The 20100-nt window shown below is 41.5% G+C and overlaps 2 protein-coding genes across 2 annotated transcripts in view; both read right to left on the bottom strand.

Annotated features, from left to right (window-relative positions):
* The window catches only part of SACK1E (scaffolding CK1 anchoring protein E), a 28685-nt gene extending 11151 nt beyond the window's left edge, over positions 1–17534 (bottom strand). Inside the window, exons 1-4 of the mRNA XM_087945163.1 lie at positions 17244–17534; positions 13079–15489; positions 11864–12031; positions 10618–10742 (exon numbers count right to left, since the gene is read on the bottom strand). Of these exons, the coding sequence (XP_087801289.1) occupies positions 10618–10742; positions 11864–12031; positions 13079–13552 (767 nt within the window). The 5' untranslated portion in view covers positions 13553–15489; positions 17244–17534. The remainder of the gene's footprint in view (positions 1–10617; positions 10743–11863; positions 12032–13078; positions 15490–17243) is intronic.
* LOC113421784 (sperm acrosome membrane-associated protein 4-like) lies at positions 5526–5897 on the bottom strand. Its single transcript, XM_026682370.1, has one exon. The coding sequence runs from the start codon at positions 5895–5897 to the stop codon at positions 5526–5528; it is 372 nt and encodes a 123-aa protein (XP_026538155.1).
* Positions 17535–20100: the final 2566 nt, after the last annotated feature.

Genomic DNA, 20100 nt, shown 5'->3' with positions numbered 1-20100 from the left:
ATTCCCCCTTGCATCTTCGGGCGGGTGGGCGGCGACGGCTTGAATGTTGACCTCGGCGTTGGTGGGGCACTTCGTATTGGGGTCAACGCAGGCAGCACCATATCCGGGTGTGCAACAAAAGTACTTCCTAATGGCAAGCCCCACCATTCCCCCCCACTTCACGTTTTAATATAGGCCTTAATTTGGGGGGAGGGGCTTAATTTCATTTCATGCCTATAAAACATGCTGGGACTTCCTATTGGGGGAGGCCATATTGTTGGAGAAACAGGGTATCATTTTAAAGTGTTTTGGCTCCCCGCAAAGATTCTCACTGGTGTTGTCTCAATCATATTATACAATGTTTTCTCTGCCCGGCTGTGATAAAAAAAAAAAAAAATCTAGATTCCCAAAATTCGAGAGGAACAAGAGACATCGTAGTTTAGATAGTTTGTGTGGGAGAAAATGGGTGAAAACAGCTCTTCCTTAATAGTTTCCCAGATTATTTTATTTATATCCTTTTATTATTTTTATAAATAACTCTAGGTAGTGAATATATCTAATTTGTCTTCCTCCTTTACAACAACTCTGACATGAGTTGGGCTGAGATAGGGTGACTGGCCTAAAGTCACCCAACCAGCTTTAATGCTTAAGGAAAAACTAGAACTAGTCTCCTGGTTTCTAGCCTTAATCACTAGACCAAACTAGTTGTATGTTTTATGTAATTATGTTTTAATGTGTAAGCAGTCTGCTTCAGTTTGACAAGATTTCTGTCTTTAGGTGAGGAACAATAAAGGAAATGGCTCTCAGAATCTCGACGTGGTTTTCTTTTTTTGGAGCCCGACAGTGGCCATGAGAAGGGCTTATAAAATGGCAACAGGCCTTTACTCCTTTCCCCACCCATTTCCTCAATTTTGCCACAATCATTTCATCAGCATCGTAAAAAGAAGCCAAAATGCCAATGAATGGGGTACATAGCAGAGCCAGTCCTATCTCAAGATAAGGGGAAGAACAGCAGGGTGTTAGGAAAAGGGCATTTCCCCAGCAGTGAGAATTGACCTCTCTGTGACTCCAGAGGAAACACTGCAAATGTATCTTCTGGAGCAAAACCCGAGTCGGAAATTAATTGACTAAAGCTGCAGAAGTGTTTACAGATCAGAAGATGATTCATGGCCTTCCAGACCAGTCAAATGTGGCTGATTTGTGCAATCAAGGTGAAGTAATCGTGGGGGAGCTTGTTGAAGGCTATTGTACAACTCTGTGAAACCACCTATAGAACCACGTCTCTGATACCGTATGGGTCTATATATGGGCAAATTCTATTTGCCTCCCATCCATAAGGCAGCTGAAATGGTGGCATCTGTCTCCCTTTCTGTGGGTAATCCTAATGAAATTAAAATGTCCCTTCCTTTAATGGACTGTCATTATGATTAAATAAATTCATTATTCTTAAAAAATAAAAAACAAAAAAACCTTCCCCTGAATTAGATCACACAGGACCACATTTTGAATTGAGGAAGTGGGAGATCATTTTTCTACATGCTCAAGCAGGACTAGAAAGCTTTCAAGATCTCTTTCAACTCTATGATTCTAAGATTCTACGATCCAGGTGTAGGCTGCTAGGGGTTCACAGGGGTTCGGGAGAGCCCCTAGCTAAGATTCTGCATAGATTGGAGACCCCCCCCCCCCAAATCCCACTCCTGGCTGGCCCCGCCCACCCCTCCCCTCCCAGGAGTCCCACACAGCCCATTTGGGATGCAGGTAAGTGCAGGGCCATGTACAGAGGCTCAGGGAAGGTGAAAAACGGGCCTCCCGGAAGTTTGGGAAGGCCAGAAATGGGCCCATTTTCGGATTCCAGAGACCCTCCTGAGCCCAGGGAGGCTGTTTTCGCCCTCTCAGAGGCTCAAGGAAAGCCTCCGGAGCCTGGGGAGGGCAAAAACACCCCCCCCCACCATGGTGCAGGAGGCTGACTAGGCTACGACCACCATGGCCACACCCAGAGGTGAGATTCAATTTTTTTTAACAACCAGTTCTGTGGACGTGGGCATGGCTTGGTGGTCACATTATTGGCTGGGCGTGGACAACTCAACATCACTCACATTGAAGCACGCATCTCCTCTCCTGGCCTCTCGTGACTGTGGGGATGCTGCAATAGTCGTAAATGTGAAAAATGATCATAAGTCACTTTTTTTCAGTGCCATTGTAACTTTGAATGGTTACTCCACACAAGCAAAGTACCAGCAAAGGAGGGGGGGGGGGAAACTCCAGAGACGTTCCTGAGACAGGAAGTCTAGTCCTGCTAAGAATGTGACAAGGGTTAATGGAGAGGCAGTTTCTGTAAGCAACACCAGAATGTTTCCTTCCTGCCTTCCTTATTAGCCCAGTAATTTCTTCTAACAACCGGTTCTCCGAACTGCTTAGAATGTTAACAACCGGTTTTAGCAAATAGGTGCCCACCCTTGGCCACACCCATCCAGCAACTGGGCAGAGAACCCTTAGCTAAAATGTTTGAAGCCCACCCCTGCTATGGTCCCATATTTAGTTATTAGTGCATCCAGATGAAAAGATCCAGGAAACAGTGATGAAAAGACAGGAAGTCATTGCGACTAAGAATTGGAAGACTAAGGCACTACGTAACCTAAAACCATCCCTATCTTTTGGCCCTGATGGATTATGTGCATACTTCTTAAAAAAGCTCTCCTCTGCCATAGCAGAACCCCTAAGCATTATATATGAGATATCATTCAGAGCCAGCTCCTTACCAAACCTATGGTCCTTAGCTACGGTCATCCTTATCTTCAGAAAAGGTGGCCCCAGCCTGGTTGAAAACTACAGACCAATCTCACTGTGTTGCGTCATGTGCAAAGTCATGAAATCAATCATTAACCAATTCATCACCCTTCACTTAGAGTCAAACAACCTACTCTTCAAAAAACTATTTGGTTTTAGGAAAAAAAATATCCTGCAGTCTACAACTCCTACACTGCAAAAACATATGGACTACTCTGCTCTTGATTATGTGTCTGAATAGTCAAACAATTGGTAACTCCAAATCTCGACCAACAAATACTCTGTCCTTCACATTGGTAAAAAAAATCAGTACACCAAATACAAGTTGGTGGATATGACCCTCACTCTGTCAAGGACTTTGAAGTACTCATATCAAATGACCTACAGTGCCAGAGCTCACTGTAACAGCATTGCCAAAAAGGCATTAAGAGTTGTAACTCTAATCTTATGAAACTTCTCCTCCGGAAATATTGAATTGCTAACTAAGGCATACAAAACCTTTGCTAGACCAATACTCAAATGCAGCTCATCTGTCAGGAATCCACACTGTATATTGGACATTAATACAACTGAGCGAGTCCAGAAGTATTTCACAAGAAGAGTACTTCTCTGCTCGCAACAGAATACTCTATGTCACCAGACTTGAAATGTTGGGCTTGGACAACCATGAACTTAGTTGGACTTAAGCATAGTGTTCAAAATTATCTGCTACAATGTCCTACCAGTCAATGATTACTTCAGCTTCAACTCCAACAATACAAGAGCACACAACAAATACAAACTCAATGTAAACCGCTCCAAACTTGATTGCAGAAAGTACGACTTTAGCAACAGAGTGGTCAATGCCCGGAATGCACTACCTGACTCTGTTGTTACATTCTCTAACCCTCCACTCCTTTAACCTTAAACTATCCATTATTGACTTCACCCCATTCCTAAGAGGTCTGTAAGGGGCGTGTATAAGTGCATAATCATGCCTACCGTCCCTGTCCTATTGTCCCCATTTATTCGTACCTATTTCCTGTATTCTTACTCATATTTATACTTATACCTATTATCTTGCAAGCGATTGACAAATCAAATAAATAAATAAATAAAATAAAGTTCAAGCCTTTAACCTGAATCTGAAAGAGGAGTAAATGCACAAACTGACTGACCACAGGAGAAATTCATGGCCCAAATTTGAAGAAGCAGAGCATTGGGATTATTGCAAGCTGGTCTGCATGATTCACTGCCATCAAAAAGCAATGAGGAGAAATTGTGCCTGAACTTGGGAGACAGGAGGGTGGCAGTGTTCCACACAGCAATCTGCTACAACCACCACAGGGAACAAAATGTGATGTGTTAATGGACTCAAAGGACTTGGCGGTAAACATAGAATCTACATATTCTGAATGAATTGTGTTGTTGTCAGAGTATTCCTGGGTTTTCTTTTAGTGTCTTGAATGTGCTGTTTCCATCAGTACAGCAAACCCACCTATAAACATAAATCACCCTAGGTAAGAGAACAATTGACTAGCGGAACGGCTTGCCTTCAGAAGTTGTGAACGCTCCATCACTGGAGGTTTTTAAGAAGAAATTGGACAACCACTGATCTGAAATGCTATAGGGCAGGGGTGTCAAACTGGATTTCAATGTGGGCTGGTCAGTAGGGGGGCGTGGCCTCTTGCAACACCTTGCTGGCCAAAATGGGATGTGGGGACCTCGCATGGCCCCTTGCCCCTTTTTCGGCCCAGACCGCCTCCTACAGCATCCTGCCAGCCAAAATGGGGACACCCTGGAAACAACGAGGGACCGGGCCGTGGTGCCTCTGCCAGTGAAAATGGTGTTCGGGAGGGCCTCGTGCAACTCTATCGAGCTCTGTTTTCTCTGGCAGAGGGTTGCAGGAGGCCGCCACAGCTGGAAGCAGAGCTCGGGAGCCCGTTTTCACTGGCAGAGGCTCAGGACCCCATAAGCACCCCTGACACAAGTGACGTTGAGCTAGCCATGCCCATCCTGGCCCCCCAAAATCAAACACAATCCTGATGCGGCCCTCAATGAAATTGAGTTTGACATCCCTGGTTTAGAGGCCAAGTTAGGAATGAAGAGCAAGAAAACTCTGGATAGAGATCCACAGCTTTTCCTTTCTCCTCCTTCTCCTCCTCCTTGCTCGCCATCTGACCATAGCATTGCTACCAAAAACTACAACTGAAAAAAAAAAAGCTGTGACATAAATGCAATTACAGGCAGTGCTTGACTTATGACCAATCATTACCTATCAAAGTTACAAAACGCCGCCCCCCCCCCAAAAAAAGTATTTACGACTCAGTTCTGAAGTTCTGATGGCAGCAAGTTATGGGACAGCCTTTTGGGCATTTGGCAGCCAGCTTGCATTTACGACCATTTGCAGTGTTCCACAATCACATGACACAATGTATGTTGTTTTGGGCAAAAATCAGTATTTCCCTCCAGTTTTCAGCCAAAATATTTCCTTAGCGAACAATAATGACCGTGGCACTTGCTTAATGACTGCAGATTCATTTAATAATCATGTTGATTCACTTAATGATGGCCGTAAAAAAAGGGGCGAAATCAAGTCGATCACATGAAGACTGCTTTACAACCATCATGACTTAACGACTGTAACGGACAGGCTCCATTAAGGTTGTAAGTGGAGGACTACCTTTATCCTTCACCTAATGCCAGGATACATCACAGACACAAAGATTTAACATTCCAAAAATATCCCAATTATTTTATTGCTTGAAACTTTTTTTAAATCAGAGGAAGCCCGTCAGGAGGCTGATGAGGGCAAACGGAAAGAAAAGGGAAGGCCCTCTCAGGGACTGAGCCCTGTTGCACAAGTTTCCCTTACAGCAGTTGGTCACCAAGCTGTAGGTGACGCCCATGTAGGCAACAGGTTGCTCTTTGCCACAGTTGATGGAGCGGGTACACCCCTTGTTCAGGATGTCTGAAACCCCCAAGGCAACTCCTTCACCCACAAAGCAGTCTTCGTCTTCAGCGCAGCTCATCCTGAGGCCAGGACATATTGTGGAGGAAGTAATTTCGCAAAAGATACAGTCCTTGGAGAGAGTGGAAGGCAGCAAGCAAACCAAGATGCATACCAGGCTAAATTGCAAAGAGCACTTCATCGCAACTCAGGGGAGATGGCGCTTCAGCAGTGTGGACTCTTTATTGCTTAAGAGTGGTACCAGCTAATTTCCTTTTTGTAATGCTGGCATCCTCACGAGCTTGCTAAAGGTTGTGGCTTCAGAGACTTCAGAAATAGTTCAACTTTTCCAGCTTTCAATCAAAATGTCCAAAGGAAAAATATTTGGTTGATGGTATTATGTTTCTGTTCTGCTTTTTACAGCTTCTCTTCATACGGCTTCAACAGGAGATTGCAGTAACTCATCTCTAATATTCTGAGTCTCAGTTGCTTATATCTGGGAAGTCTGCCCAGCATATAATGGCAACTAATCAACAGAAGATATTTGGCTTTAGAAATAAACCAGGATGCCTTGATCTGCACTTCTCAAAGAGCAAGAGTAGTATTTGTTTTTATTTATTAGGAGAAAACTAGACTTATGCACTCTCTAGTTTCAGAAATTCAAGTAAATTTCCACTTTGCTCCTTGGCTAACCTCCAGCAGTGATTTATAAAACCCACCAGATACAGAAGAAAATTTTGGACTGGTACAGGAATTTCCCAGACACTTAATGTCAACTGGTCTTTCTTGAGGTTGATTTTTTATTTAAAGCTACAGAACTGGATCCCAGCTTTTGGCTCTCCACTCTCTCTCACTATTATATTACACAGTGTACAGCCTTGCTACTCTAACCCGCTGAAAAAGTAGAATGAATCTCCAGCAACTGCCTCCTAGAATCTGATAACTGCTTAAGCAATGACATCACAATGGGTGCCAAAAGCTACAGTATTTGGAGGCCTGGGTATAAGGCCACAGGGTGACGTCACAGAGGAGTGATGTCAAATTACATGATATCATATAAGAAAGGAGCAGCACAAAATATACTAGTATTCCCATAGGCAAAAGATTGGATGGAATTTCCTGGTGGGCGGAAGATGAAAAGGAGAGTCAACGGACAATTTCTGAATTCTTAGAAATGGTAGTATTTGAGATCTCAAGAAGAAGAATGGACAGGAAATTGGGAAGTGAAGCTGGGTTCCCTGAACCAAAGAAATGACTGACCAGAGGGTTACTTGGACTAATCTCATAATGGATTTCAATAGATCGCGATCCATTTAGCACAGAGCTCTCTCCAATTCTGCTACCCATATTCACTCATCAACCACGAATGAAGGCAAATATATGTGTCCCGGGATAATGATATGAGATCGATTTTGGATCATTCACCAGGACCAGGGATTTACACTTCTGATTGTAAGAACACAAGTGAGCAGTCAGACGAGGAGACCCGAACTCATCACATTGCAATGAATAAGGACACTCATTTAACTTTGCAATTACTAAGATCGTTGGCCATGCAGGTACAAAGATAGGCAGGGAAATGATTGAAGCCTGGAAAACAGGTCCCTTCTCAGTTAAAAGGAGTGCTGATTTACCATCAGCTTATAAGGTGCTTAGGAGCCAAGGACTTGGCAGCACAAGGAAACGACAGTCAATTGCCAGCCATCAACACACCCATCAGCCAATAGAAAGGCACCACATAAACACAACTCACAGAACAACCCCAAGCACCTACTCCTCTAGAGAGAAGTTCCCTGAAGATGGGCTCCAATATGAGCCCGAAAACTCGGAAGCATAAATCTGTAGTTCTGGTGACCAACCCAGATTCGATCTTGTGTCACTCATCAACCATCTAATTTCTGCTGCGGACAACTAAAAAGCGAACCAGGAAAGACCTCACCAGTTGCATCAAACTTTTCTTCCTCCAGGACTTGTATGACTCCCCAATGAGGGAGGCTTTCGATTAAAACAGCAGAGCTTTGAGCTCACATATGGGTTCTCATTCCCTCCCCCCCCCCTTTTTTTTTGGCATACCCAGAGGCACCTAATGTGTGTAAGGCAGGCTGAAATGGAAGACAGGCGGCGTTTTCTCGAATACCATGCTGTCAAAAGCATAACTTCCTGTATTTCTTATCCATTACGCATCTCATTAAAGCCAGAGAGATTCTGCCTTTTGGGAAAGTGACAAAATAATCTGTCACTCAACTTGGCAGACTTCACTGTGAGTAGTTATGGAGAACAGGCAGATCAGTAGCAGAGCTTCCAGCGTGGAAACAGAATGAGAGACAATCACTCCACTGGGTATGTGTGTGCGCACACACAACAGTTCATACCTAATTCAAGGTTTTGGAAGCTCAAGAACAAGACACGCTCGGAAGGAGAGGCAAAGCCCAAAGTCAAATCAAACCATTCCCTTAGGTAGAACTGACCCACCTGCACAGTTCTTATAGAAAAAGAACATTGGAACCATGGAAGAAGAGGTAGCTCGATCCTGCTTGCCAATTTTTGAATGTACTGTTATTTATTACAAGTCCCTTTTCCATTAGCAAGCAACTGAATTAGTGTTTTTTTTAACCCTGGTAACCTTAATTTTGGAAACTGATGTCTACACATCTTAAGACTCATAGAATAACATAGTTGGAAGGGACCTTGGAGGTCATATAGTCCAACCCCCTGCTCGAGTAGGAGAGTCTATTCCAAATATTAACCTCTACAGGTTGAAAAATATGTATCTATACAGACACTCAACTGTGTGATAATGAGTTAATGATAATGAGTTTTTTATCACTTCAATGTGGACTGAGTGATATTATGAAGATGCTTGAAATCACTAGGAGAGAGGTGGCCATTATTGGACCCATGGTAATCATGTTACCTCAGTTCTTAAATTTCATGAATTATCCTGAACCTTCTCCATTCACCTGTACTTTCTGTAGTATCTTTGGAACGTTAGGTCCTGGTGGTTGTTTCTCCTTACAGACTGACATGGGTAAAGAACTTCTGTTTGAAACCTTCATTCAAGCATCGTAGAGCTGTTCAGCATTTATGGTGTCCGCTAATTTCCCCCCATAACTAATACTTGATTACAATATCTTGATGTTCCACAACCTCCTGCAAGGTCATCCAGCAGCCCCTAACCATGGTACAAGATGCCCTGATATTGCTCTGGTCTCTTCCCCAGAACTCAGCTGAGAGAACTAAAGGTCACCCTCAGTTCTCGCAGTTTCAAAGTAATGGTTTTCCTCTTCTTAATTTTTACCATGCGCACAATTTAGGATATTTCATCAATGATGTGGTGGCTAATACAATTAGACCTGGGATCTATTATTGATCACTTGTAGCTACCGTGGGCACGCTTTCTCCAGTCACAGAGCATTGCTTTGTATGAGCTTTTGGCTTGGGAGTGTAGGAAAGAATGGGCACCTGACTTCTGGAAAAGGATCTGTCCTTTTTAATATCTATCTGATACTGTCTTTGCCTTGCATTAAAAAGATAAGGACAGCCACACATGCTCATTTCCTTCCTGAAGCAGGATGGGGCTCAGCCATTGGATAATGCAATTTAGGCTGGAATATTTTTCTGATGATGCAGGGAGTAGGGAAAAGCATGTTAACACGAGCATATGGCTGGTCCATTTCTTTAGGTGTTTCCTGGCCCACGTTGTGGTGTATCAAGATAGTTCTATGGTGCTCTCAATGTTATCTCCCTGTCTCCAAAAACCTAACATCTCAAAATCATAGTGGGAAGAAATATGGTAAGAGTATTTATACACGAGAAATGTAGGCAAATCCAATCATATATGTTTTTATAAAACTAAGATTCCACTCAGAATGGAAAACTGGTGTCCCTTTATTTGAGCCAATGTTTTTAGAGAAAGGCTGGTGAGCCTCTGCACCCTTCAGATGTGGCTGAATTCTAACTCCCATGACTTCAGAAACCTTACGTATCTAGAGGGATACAGTCCCTTTACCCCTATTCCAATAAACCTTGGTGTACCATTCTGACATTATCTATCCCCAAACACAGTGCCATCTGGACAACCCCTTCACTGGGTTGATCCTAGGAGTTAGGATGAGGAGAATATAACCAAAGGCTGAGCAGAAGTGATGAAGATTGAAGAGGGTGGTTAGTTATGTCTTTGGCTAATATGTGTTCTGCCCCAAGTGTCTTGTGTTATTTTCCATTATATCATAATTTATCATCCCATACCACGAAGAGCATCAATTTCCCCTTTGGTTTCATGGCCATAACCATCTTCATGGCAGCCAGCAGAATTTAAAATCATCTCATGCTTATCTGAGCCTGGAAGCAATTTGATCCAAGGAGATTCCCAGAGTTATCTGCATGGATCAACCAACCCAAGGAATCCTCTTTTGGAAAATGTAACCATTCAGCACGAACACCCCATTAGAGCAGAACTCTTTTTGAATTATCATTTTCTTCTATCACACACTATTCCTCATCAATTCCTACAACCAGTCTCTGTTTTGAGCTGTAAATATCTCAATTTGCATTTCTAGTGTCTTGTAATTAATCCCCTATAATTTGCTTTTTGATGAAGCAGTAAACTTACTTAGGTTTTTGAGAAACTTTGGAAAGTTACCAAATTAAGCTGCCTGTTAATTGAGAGTCACACACCTTCCCAAGAGAGAAGAATATTACACAGAGCTTAATGAGTGATCGGATTAATGCTGAGAAAAGCTTCACTTGCTGATTTCAAATACTCTTAAGGGCATAAGGCTGTTCTTGATCAAAAGCTGACATCCTCAGAGAGGCAGTTTGCAGATCTTGCAGCCATAAACTATTTATGATTTTGCCACTTTCTGGATCAGGATCCACAACAACTCCATTTATTGCACAGAAAAGCAAGGAAGAGCTCTTACCTATAGCTGCCGGTGATTGCAATTTGTCCATCAACCAGCAGAAATTTCTCCTTCAGGGTTCCTGTGACCTGTTTTTGGTTTCTGCTTTGGAAGGTACAGCCACTAAGAATTCTGACTCGCAGGTTCTATGCAAGAGAACAGTACAAAAAGGCCTGTTTTATATATATATATATATATATATATATGAGCAGAGTTGGTCAGTGACATTTCTTCTAGATCAATTCTAGGTCATTGGTTTTTTTAATATATATATAAAAAACCAATGACCTAGAATTGATCTAGAAGAAATGTCACTGACCAACTCTGCTCATCTAGAAAACAGTATCTTTTGAAAAGATGCTCCAACTGATTGATTCACTATCAAAACACTGTACAAAGGTCACAATTAAAGATTTTGAAGATCTGGCACATGTACCCCAAAGGGGAGCATTTTAGCTCAATCATATTGTTTTGCCTGAAAAAATGGTACCTTTAAAAAAAAATCAGTTGTATTTTTCTATTGGCTGAGATACAAGAAAGTACCCATATTGTATGCACCACATATGTACAATTAAAATATGCAAATCATATTTATTCTATTTGCATGTCCATCTTTTTTCAAGGTACTCAAGACTTTATTTGGCTTATATGCCACTCCATTCTCAAGGACTCTGATTGGCTTATGACTAGTAAAACGAAATATATATCATTCTCTCTTAATGTGAGACCCCTAGTAAGCCCTTCATACTAGATCTCACTGGGTGGGCAGATTTAACAATCTTGCTGTGGTCCCTTCATCTTTTTATTAGCACTATAACTTGATAAGGTAGTTTTCACAATGGCTATCTAGTCAATTTTGTAGCCAAGTCAGGAATTGGATTGTCATCCAGTACGTTGGAGATTATTTTGAAAAAATACAAATTAACAAACTTTGCAAATCCAATGAGAATAGAACAACTTTACATTTAAAATCAAAGGTAGTTACAGCTAGGAATTTGACGGTGATATAAATCCATTCTCAACTCCCCTACCTGTTTTGACCAGAGACCCTTCAATGTTTCAAACTATTTGCTCAGTAAAATTAATTCTAAAGATTCCGTTGACAAAATCTTGACCCTACATTCCGTTAATGCCGTCATTAATGTATGTGTATTGGGGGAGAGGGCATTTAAAAGCAAAACATATGATAATTAATTGAATTGATTCCATGCCGAGATTCTGCTCTCCAGTGAGTGCTGCTTAGAAACTGAAGTGTTCCTCTATTCACCTCTGTGTGACGGACATTAAGGCAAGTTTTCTCAGCCATGGAGAGGAAGGAGTGAAGATGCTGCTGACTGAGTATAAGATAAACTGGTATCCGCTGCCTGATTGCTGCATCGTACAGATCTAAGAGAATATCAGGATCTGTGAAAATGTCCATGACTATAGCAATCACCTAGAAAAGAAACAGTTTGCTTGTGAGACCAGCAAAAGGTTTGCAACCTTGATTTCCAAATTAAAATCTCCTTAAAATAACAGTAAAGTGGACCCGAATCCAGCTTGCAGAATTATATGACTCAAGAGTGGCCACATCAGGACATTGATAGAGGAGGTTTTAAAGAAGTCAATACTTTTGATTCAAACATCTTGATTTGTTTTTGCCAACACCTGTGGTACACGTACTTCTTTGCCAACACCCGTGGTACACGTACTTCACTTGATTTATATTTTATTGTGTGGGCTCAGAAATTTTTGGCTTTTGGCTTTGATTTCAACTTAAGAGAATATTCTTTTTCTAATTGACCCACAGATGCCTTTTCAAAAGGCAAATGGACTTTGTTTTTCCAGAATTGAAAAAGCTTCTTGGATGAGAAGTAAAAAGTCTTCACAGAAAAACAAGGAAGCCCAGTTGCTGTTTGAAAAAGCAGGTTTGGGACAACCATAACCTGGATGACTGAGAATCTCCACAGACATTTTTGTAACTGACTTTCCTGGATAAGGTACAACTGTTATAGGCAGGTTCTATTATAGTCATAACTCAAGGACTACCTGTATATTATGGTTGTATCTTTTACTAGCTAGACTAATGTATTAAATATAGTTTTAATTAATCAGAAGCCACCTCGTTATCAGACCAGTACATTTAAACATGCTAATATTTATACTTTTCAAAAGTGGAATTGGCAGACGTTATGTACCATCATGGTGTATTACCAAATATGATGTACAACAGTTTCTTCAAACAAAAACATACTTATGCTTCTAAACTATTATTTTACAGATATGCTGACTTACATTGCACATGGAAATTGACAATGCATTGCCTTTTTGGAAGGGAAGACAATTTAACGAAGATTTTTCTATGGCAATAATATTGAAATATCTCCGTTTTGGGAATATGCTAGTTTCTGCGGAATAGCTTTGTTAAAACTCTCCACATATTTTCTCACTCTTTTTTTCCATCTTAAAGAGGAAAATGCCCAGTGCTACCTTTCCTTCATACCTTGTGGGCTTGTTGGATACAGCTGCGTACCAATTCCTTAATATGTGGTGCTCCTTCTCCTGGTGGGTGGGTATAGACCTCCGCTCGGGTAATTCCTTTCCAAGCCCCATTGTCTGGCCACCCTAGTTCCAGTTCTGGGGGTGGTTCATCTGAACGCTGAGGCCAGTAGCTGAGACTAGATCCCTTTGTTCCAAAGCTGTAAGTCCCTGCTCCACCTGAAGGGGGAGCTTGTAATTCTTCTGCTGTTGCTGCAGTCTTTAATTCCTGCAATTCACCCTCCGACAGAAAGGGGCGTAGCTTTTCACGGGAGAGGCACTGATTGAAAGCTTCCTCACCATTGGCAAGTAGAGCTTCAAGGGCCAACCGCTGTCGTTCACAATAATAAAATTCAGGATTTGATTCAGTTACTTTACTGTATGGCTCTTCGCTCTCCAGGCAGCGGATCTGGGATCCAGCCATGGTCTTTGACAACATAACACACAATTTTAAAGTGTCTACAGGATACCCCTGTTATTTTAGCGAGTTCCAGTCCTTTCTGCCAGTATTTGTGATGCTGGACAGGAGCAACTCTTCCTGGTCTAGCCTTGAAATCTTAGAAAATTAATGTAAACAATTCCTTTAATGTAACTCCTTGTTCCTAATATTTTTCTAAACTTGTGAGAGGAAAACAGATTCCTCAAGTACTTATTAATATTCTTTTACATTAGTGACAACACCCTTGATTATATTATTGTTCTATCTTTTAATCCTCCACCCTGATTCAAAGGATATTAGATGGCCATCTGACCAGAAGAAAAGAAGAATACAGACTAGGCTGGTTAGCAATTAATCAAACAACATAGTAATAGCTGTTTTTTTTCCACCTGAACAGGCTTCGTTTGGTGGAAAACAAAAGTAGAAGGAACAAAATAGGAAAAAAGAAGTTGCAGAGGGTAGAGGACCTTAGCACCTATTTTATCCTATCAAGATCAAATAGTGTACTCTTTTAATCTCAAATCTCAATTCCAGTACCAGAGTAGAGAGAATTAACAGCTTAAGCCCTTATTTTAATAATGACCTAGAGCATATGTTTTAATCTAGTCTATAAAGGTATCTGGGTGTGTTCCTACCTAATATGGTGAAGGCAAGTGCTCTAAAACATGGAATAAATCCTGCATTAAAGACAAATCATCTGTAGTAGAAGCGAATAACAAAACCACAATATCTTCTTACACGTTAATTTAGATGTACAATTTGGCTGTGGCACTTCCTAAACAATTCTGTAGAAACCCACAGAGTTCTCCCTATAATCCCTTCTTTTGCAACTTCTATTCCTTCTCACTGATGGCTATGATGGAGGAATTCATTTAAACCCTGGATTTGGCTACACAAATCTCAAGTTACTGATCTCCTTCTAGACAGCTAACATCCGAAGGCTTCTGATGAGATTATGACATTGAAAGAGCTGGTTGAGCCAGTCTGTGTTTGTACATATGTAAAAAAAAATCATATATCTCCACAAAGTCCAAACATTCTTTCTAATAGTTTATCCTGAGAAGTAGTCCCGGTTTTCTTTTTTCAGGTGTTTTCACACTTGCAGTAAATAGCTCATTTACATTCGTGAAAACATATCAAAAAGCAAAAAAAAACCTCAAAAAAATATTTTTTTCTGGACCCAAATGGGGCTAGATAAGAGTCAGAAATTACCTGCAACGAACCACCACCACCAACAAAAAATCTACACTCATTTATTACCGGGATATTTGTTATACTATGTGGTTGAATGAACAATTGAGAAATATATCTGGATTATTGTGTTTTCTTTCCTGAAGCAAATAAACAATGTTCAGTTCTTAGCTAAAGCAAATTTCTGAATTTTACATGCTTTCTTGAGTCATGTGAAACTCAGAAATTCTCATAGTTTCCAGCCAATAAAAGCCACTTGGGAAAAAAAACTTCAGAGAAGGGCCAGTGAATGACAGACACGAAAATTCCACTTTTCAGTCTGTCAGCAAAACCGTGTTCCAATTTCAGATTATGGGAATTTGTTATATATTTGTCTTGACAGGTTAATCCACAATCTTTCCTTCTTTTAACTGATTAACGAGGGGTTGGCCCCATGTATCCAATCAAATTTCACACCTGTAACATCTGGACTGTCGGTATCAAAGTTTCTTCTTCAACTAGTTTTTAATTCTCTTGTTGTTTGGATGTTAAGATGGTTTCAGAAAAGCTAGTTTGATGTTCTTTCCCATTGTTATATAATCCCAGTCTAATGGTTGGGGGAGATGTTACATTTCTTCATTTGTATAGAAATAGAAGAAAAAGAAAAAAATCTCAGCAAGCAAAAACCGCCAGTTTGTAGAAGGATAGCCTCGCACAGCTGCAAATACATTTACTTGAAAAAGCATCCGTTCTTCAGGTCACATCTCCTATGGTGTTCAGGAAGAGAAAATGGTTCAATAAGATTTTTTCATTTTGGTATATTCTTAAGGGGAGTGCACAAAATAGTACTTTGCAAGAGGGATGGACCAACTGTGGCAACCCAGATATTGCTAGAATACAGTTCTCATTATCTTCTCTGCCCATGCTGGCTGGAGACAATGGGAACTAAAATTCAGTATCTGGAGAGCCAAATATTACATATTTTTCAAGGTTGTGATTATCTTGAGAAATGGTCATTTTTTCCTCAGTTCTTTTCTAACCGCAGCAAGTCAGCTTTGGGTAAGATTTTGGCCTATTTTGTTTGTTCTTACCTCACCTTTTATTATGACTATAAATTTGAAGGCTTTGCAAAACTAGGGGAGAAAGGTTTGGTGATAGAAGCCATGGTCCCAGTTTCTCCTAGAAGGCCAGGAACACGCTATGGGAATTAGGAATAAGCCTATCTTTCCCCACATTTTTAGTCATGCTTTTCCAGGAATACCCTTACACCCCATTCTTTTAAAATGTCCTGTCCCTCTAAAAGGGCAGTTTGACCTAGTGGTTAACACACCAGGCTAAAAACCCAGAAGGCAGGCAACGTCTAATCCGGCTTTAGGCCTGAATAATGTCTGGGTGACTTTCGACTTACCACCACAATTGAGCCCAAAAATTAATATTGCTACTTGAAACATTTGTTAAGTAAAGTTGCCCCATTTAATGACTTCTCTTGCCACAATTATTAAGTGAATCATTGTAGTTGTTAAGTTAGTAACATGGATGTTAAATGAGTCTAATTTCCCTATTGACTTTGTTTGTTGGAAGGTCCCAAAAAGGAGATCACATAACCACATGACACTGCAATTGTCATAAATGTGAGTCAGTTGCCAAGCACATGTGACCATGGGGATGCTGCAACCAACGTAAGTATGAAAAACAATCCTAAGTCACTTTTTAAAATGCTGTTGTAACTTTGAACGGCCACTAAATAAACTATTATAAATTGATAACTATTTGTAGATATTTCTCTCTCTCTCTCTCTCTCTCCAACCATCCTCCCAGGGTTATTGTTATGGTGGGGAAAAAAGCAGGAGGAAAAAATATTAAATGTTTGCCGCCTTGGGTTATTTATAAAAATAATAAAGGGGTTTGTGTAAAAACGAATTAAAAATGGGGTATAATGGAGAAATCTTACTCGTTCTCTGGGGGGGGGATGTTTTCCTCCTCTTAAATGTGCAAAAGATCTTTCGGTGAAAGTGGAGGGATGAAAAACTGTGACAATTGACCCATACAAACCTCAATTAAGATGGCCAGATAAAAGCAGAATTTACAGCCCCATCTGTTGTTTGTAAAGTCACTAGCTGGAAGCCCTTTGTATAAATTCCTCCTGGGCACCATCTCCTTTACAACTAGCCAAATTTTACCCCAACTGTGCCCTCCAGACATCATCTCCCTCTCCCACATCTACTACTTGCACCTCCGTTATCAAAAGTGGAGGGAGAGGTGGGGGGCAGGTAGGAACGGCCAGCTTCTCACCACCTCTGCTGCCCTGCTTCTTATTCATCTTCGCAAGCCCTGCTGAATGCTGCCTGTTTCATTTCCCCCAGTTCAGGAAGCCTAGCGACCCCTTGGAAAACCCTTCCTGACTCCGAAGCCCCTACCTTTGAAGTCATTTCTTTGGCTCAAGAGGAAATTTGGGAGACCTGCTCTTCCCCCCGTTGCGCTGCAGAACACACACTCCACTCTGGTACTTTTGCAAACATACCTTCCTTCTTAAGAGTTCCGGGTATGAATCCTCTTTCGTTTCACCTGTTCCCCTGTTGCTTCAAACGAGAGGGGAGACGGGTGAATCCAGAGGCTGGGTTGGAAGGCTTGGGTCTCTCGGTTTCTCTGTCCTCCCCAATTAAAGTTTGGCGTGTTGGGAGAACTACTCCTTCCTTTGTGCCTGTAACCAGGCACTCCGCAGTCCATGCAACGCACTGATCCAGGAAGTCCAGGGCTTGCCTACAATTGCAGAGCACCTGTTTTGGAAGCCTGGCGGCCAAGGAAAATTAGAGGCATCACCCTCCCTTACGAGCAAATAACGTAACCTGCGGAGAACTGTAATTAATGAGACAAACCACAAAGCAAGCAAGGCTGGAGGAGGGAGGGGAAGAAAAAGCGAGGCTGGAGTACTTGACCTCTTCTTTTAACAAGAGGGGTGGGGAGGGGCTATCCCTGTTCTTCCATCTTAACTGGGGAGGGGGGGAGTGCCAAAGGGCAAAGGAAATCTGTTACAGGGGTTCTATGTCAGGTTGTGTTTTCTAAGCAAGCTTCTCTTTGTGGGTGCAGAATGTCAGTAGGTATTTCTTTCACAACTGTGACGTTCAGCCCTCCTGAACCCCCTCGAGATAAAAGGGAAGCTGCATCTTCCAGAAATTCAAAAACCGCTTAGGAAAAGGCGCTCCTTCCCTCAGAGAACAGAGGACTGTATGATTGCCAGATGGAAAGCGGGTGTAAGTTCTCCAAGGCAAGGGTCTCCAACCTTGGCCACTTGAAGCCTGGAGGACTTCAACTCCCAGAATTCCCCAGCCAGTGCTGGCTGAGGAATTCTGGGAGTTGAAGTCCTCCAGGCTTCAAGCAACCAAGGTTGGAAACTCCTGCTCCAAAGGGTCTCCAACCTTGGCAACTTTAAGACTTGTGGACTTCAACTCCCAGAATTCTGGGAGTTGAAGTCCACAAGTCTTAAAGTTGCCAAGGTTAGAGACCCTGCTCCAAAGTACCTCTTGGCTATGGCTTCTACAAGTTAGTTCTTGACTTACAACAGTTCATTTAGTGACCATTTGAGGTTACAACGGCACTGAAAAAAGTGACTTGCAGCCATTTCAGCATCCCTGTGGCCCTGTGATCCAAAGTGCTCAGATGCTTGGCAATCGACTCATATTTACGGTGGTTGCAGTGTCACGCATCATGCGATCCCCTGTTGCGACCTTCTGACAAGCAAAAACCAATGGGGAAGCCAGATTCACTTAACAACTACAGAGATCAAAGTAACCACTGTGGCAAGAAACATCGTAACGTGGGGCCAATTTCTGGTAACAACTGTCTCACTTAGCATCAGAAATTTTGGACTCAATTGTGGCCATAAGTCGATGGCTACCTGTAATGTCATTCATTAATCTATCTCATTCTCTCAATTAATTTCATTGCATTTGGGTGTAGATCACATGCACAGGTATTTTTTTCAAAATACAATCACTTGTTTAGTGATTGTTCAAAATCACAGCTACATTGAAAAATCGACATGACTGGTCCTTGTGCTTATTATGACTGTCACAGCGTTCCCACAGTCATGTGATCAAAATTTGGGGCTTGGAAACTGGCATGTTTTTATGATGATTGCAGTGTCTTAGAGTCATGTGATTCCATTTATGACCTTCCTAGCAGGCTTCCAACAAGCAAAGTTGATGGGAGAAGCCAGAGTCACTTAACAACATGACTCACTTAAGAACTGCAATGATTTGCTTAATGACCATGGCAAAAAAAGGTTATAAAATTAGGTATAATTCACTTAACAATTGCTTTGCTAAGCAACAGAGATTCTGGTCCCAGTTGTGATTGTAAGTTGAAGACAATCTGTGCTGTCCAGCCAGTTATTGGTATTCCCATTAGGAATTGGGAGCTGTTCCCAAGTAGTTAAGGTATCCTGGGAAATGTAGTTATGTCATGTGGCCACAACTGTAATCCTGATTGGTCACTGAATTGACCCTTGGTGGGTTGGGGGAGGTTTCTTCACTCTTGCTCGGACCCTAGCTTTGTGCTAGCACTTCTCCTTTGGCTCTACCACTATAGGATGAAATAGGGGAAAGATTACTATCATTTTACACTATGATTACAACTATGCAAAGAATTAGACATTAGATGCATCTCAACATAACTGTCAGTTACCTTGAGGATACCTAATATAATCCAATAAAAGAAACTTTTTATGGAAGAATTTGTAGAGTTATCTATCTATCTTTATATTCAACAATTGTATTAAAGAACAGAATACAATCAGTAATGTTGGAAGTAGACATTACTTGACACAGAGTCCCAGATAACCTCAACCAGGGATAGATAGGTGATTCTAAAGACCAGCTACTATCCCTGAATGGACATGGAGATATCCAATTTTTGAGGTGACTTTCCTACATGAATTAACTGCTTACAGGAAAGGTAGAACCTGAAACTAATGGCTGAACCAGTATTTCTCAACATTAACAGTTTAAGATATTTGGATTTCAACACCCTAAATTCTCTAGTCAGCATGTTTGCTAGGAAATTCTGGGAGTTGAAGTCCAGACATTTTAAAATTGCCAAGGTTGAGAAATACTGGCCTGAATTTATCTATTTTATTTGTTTGTTTGTCAAACATGTACAAGATAACAAGTATAGGTATGAACATAAACAAGAACAAAGGAAGTAAATACAGATAAATGGGGACAGTAAGACAGGGACGGTAGGCACGCTGGTGCGCTTATGCACGCCCCCTTTAAGGACCTCTTAGGAATGCGGTGAGGTCCACAGTAGACAGTTTGAGATTGAAGCTGTGACGGGTTGAGGCTGTAACAATGAAGTCAGGTAGGGCGTTCCAGGTGTTG

The sequence above is a fragment of the Notechis scutatus genome, chromosome Z, assembly GCF_049901735.1.
Source record: "Notechis scutatus isolate UNSWTSFEM ecotype Mainland chromosome Z, rNotScu1.2, whole genome shotgun sequence".
In the NCBI taxonomy this organism is placed as follows: Eukaryota; Metazoa; Chordata; class Lepidosauria; order Squamata; family Elapidae; genus Notechis; species Notechis scutatus.
Note: the sequence above shows the minus strand (reverse complement) of the source record. Positions and strands in the feature narration are given on the sequence as shown.

Excerpts from the sequence above, each read along its gene's own strand:
- LOC113421784 (XM_026682370.1), bottom strand. The coding sequence starts at position 5,897 with ATGAAGTGCTCTTTGCAATTTAGCCTGGTATGCATCTTGGTTTGCTTG.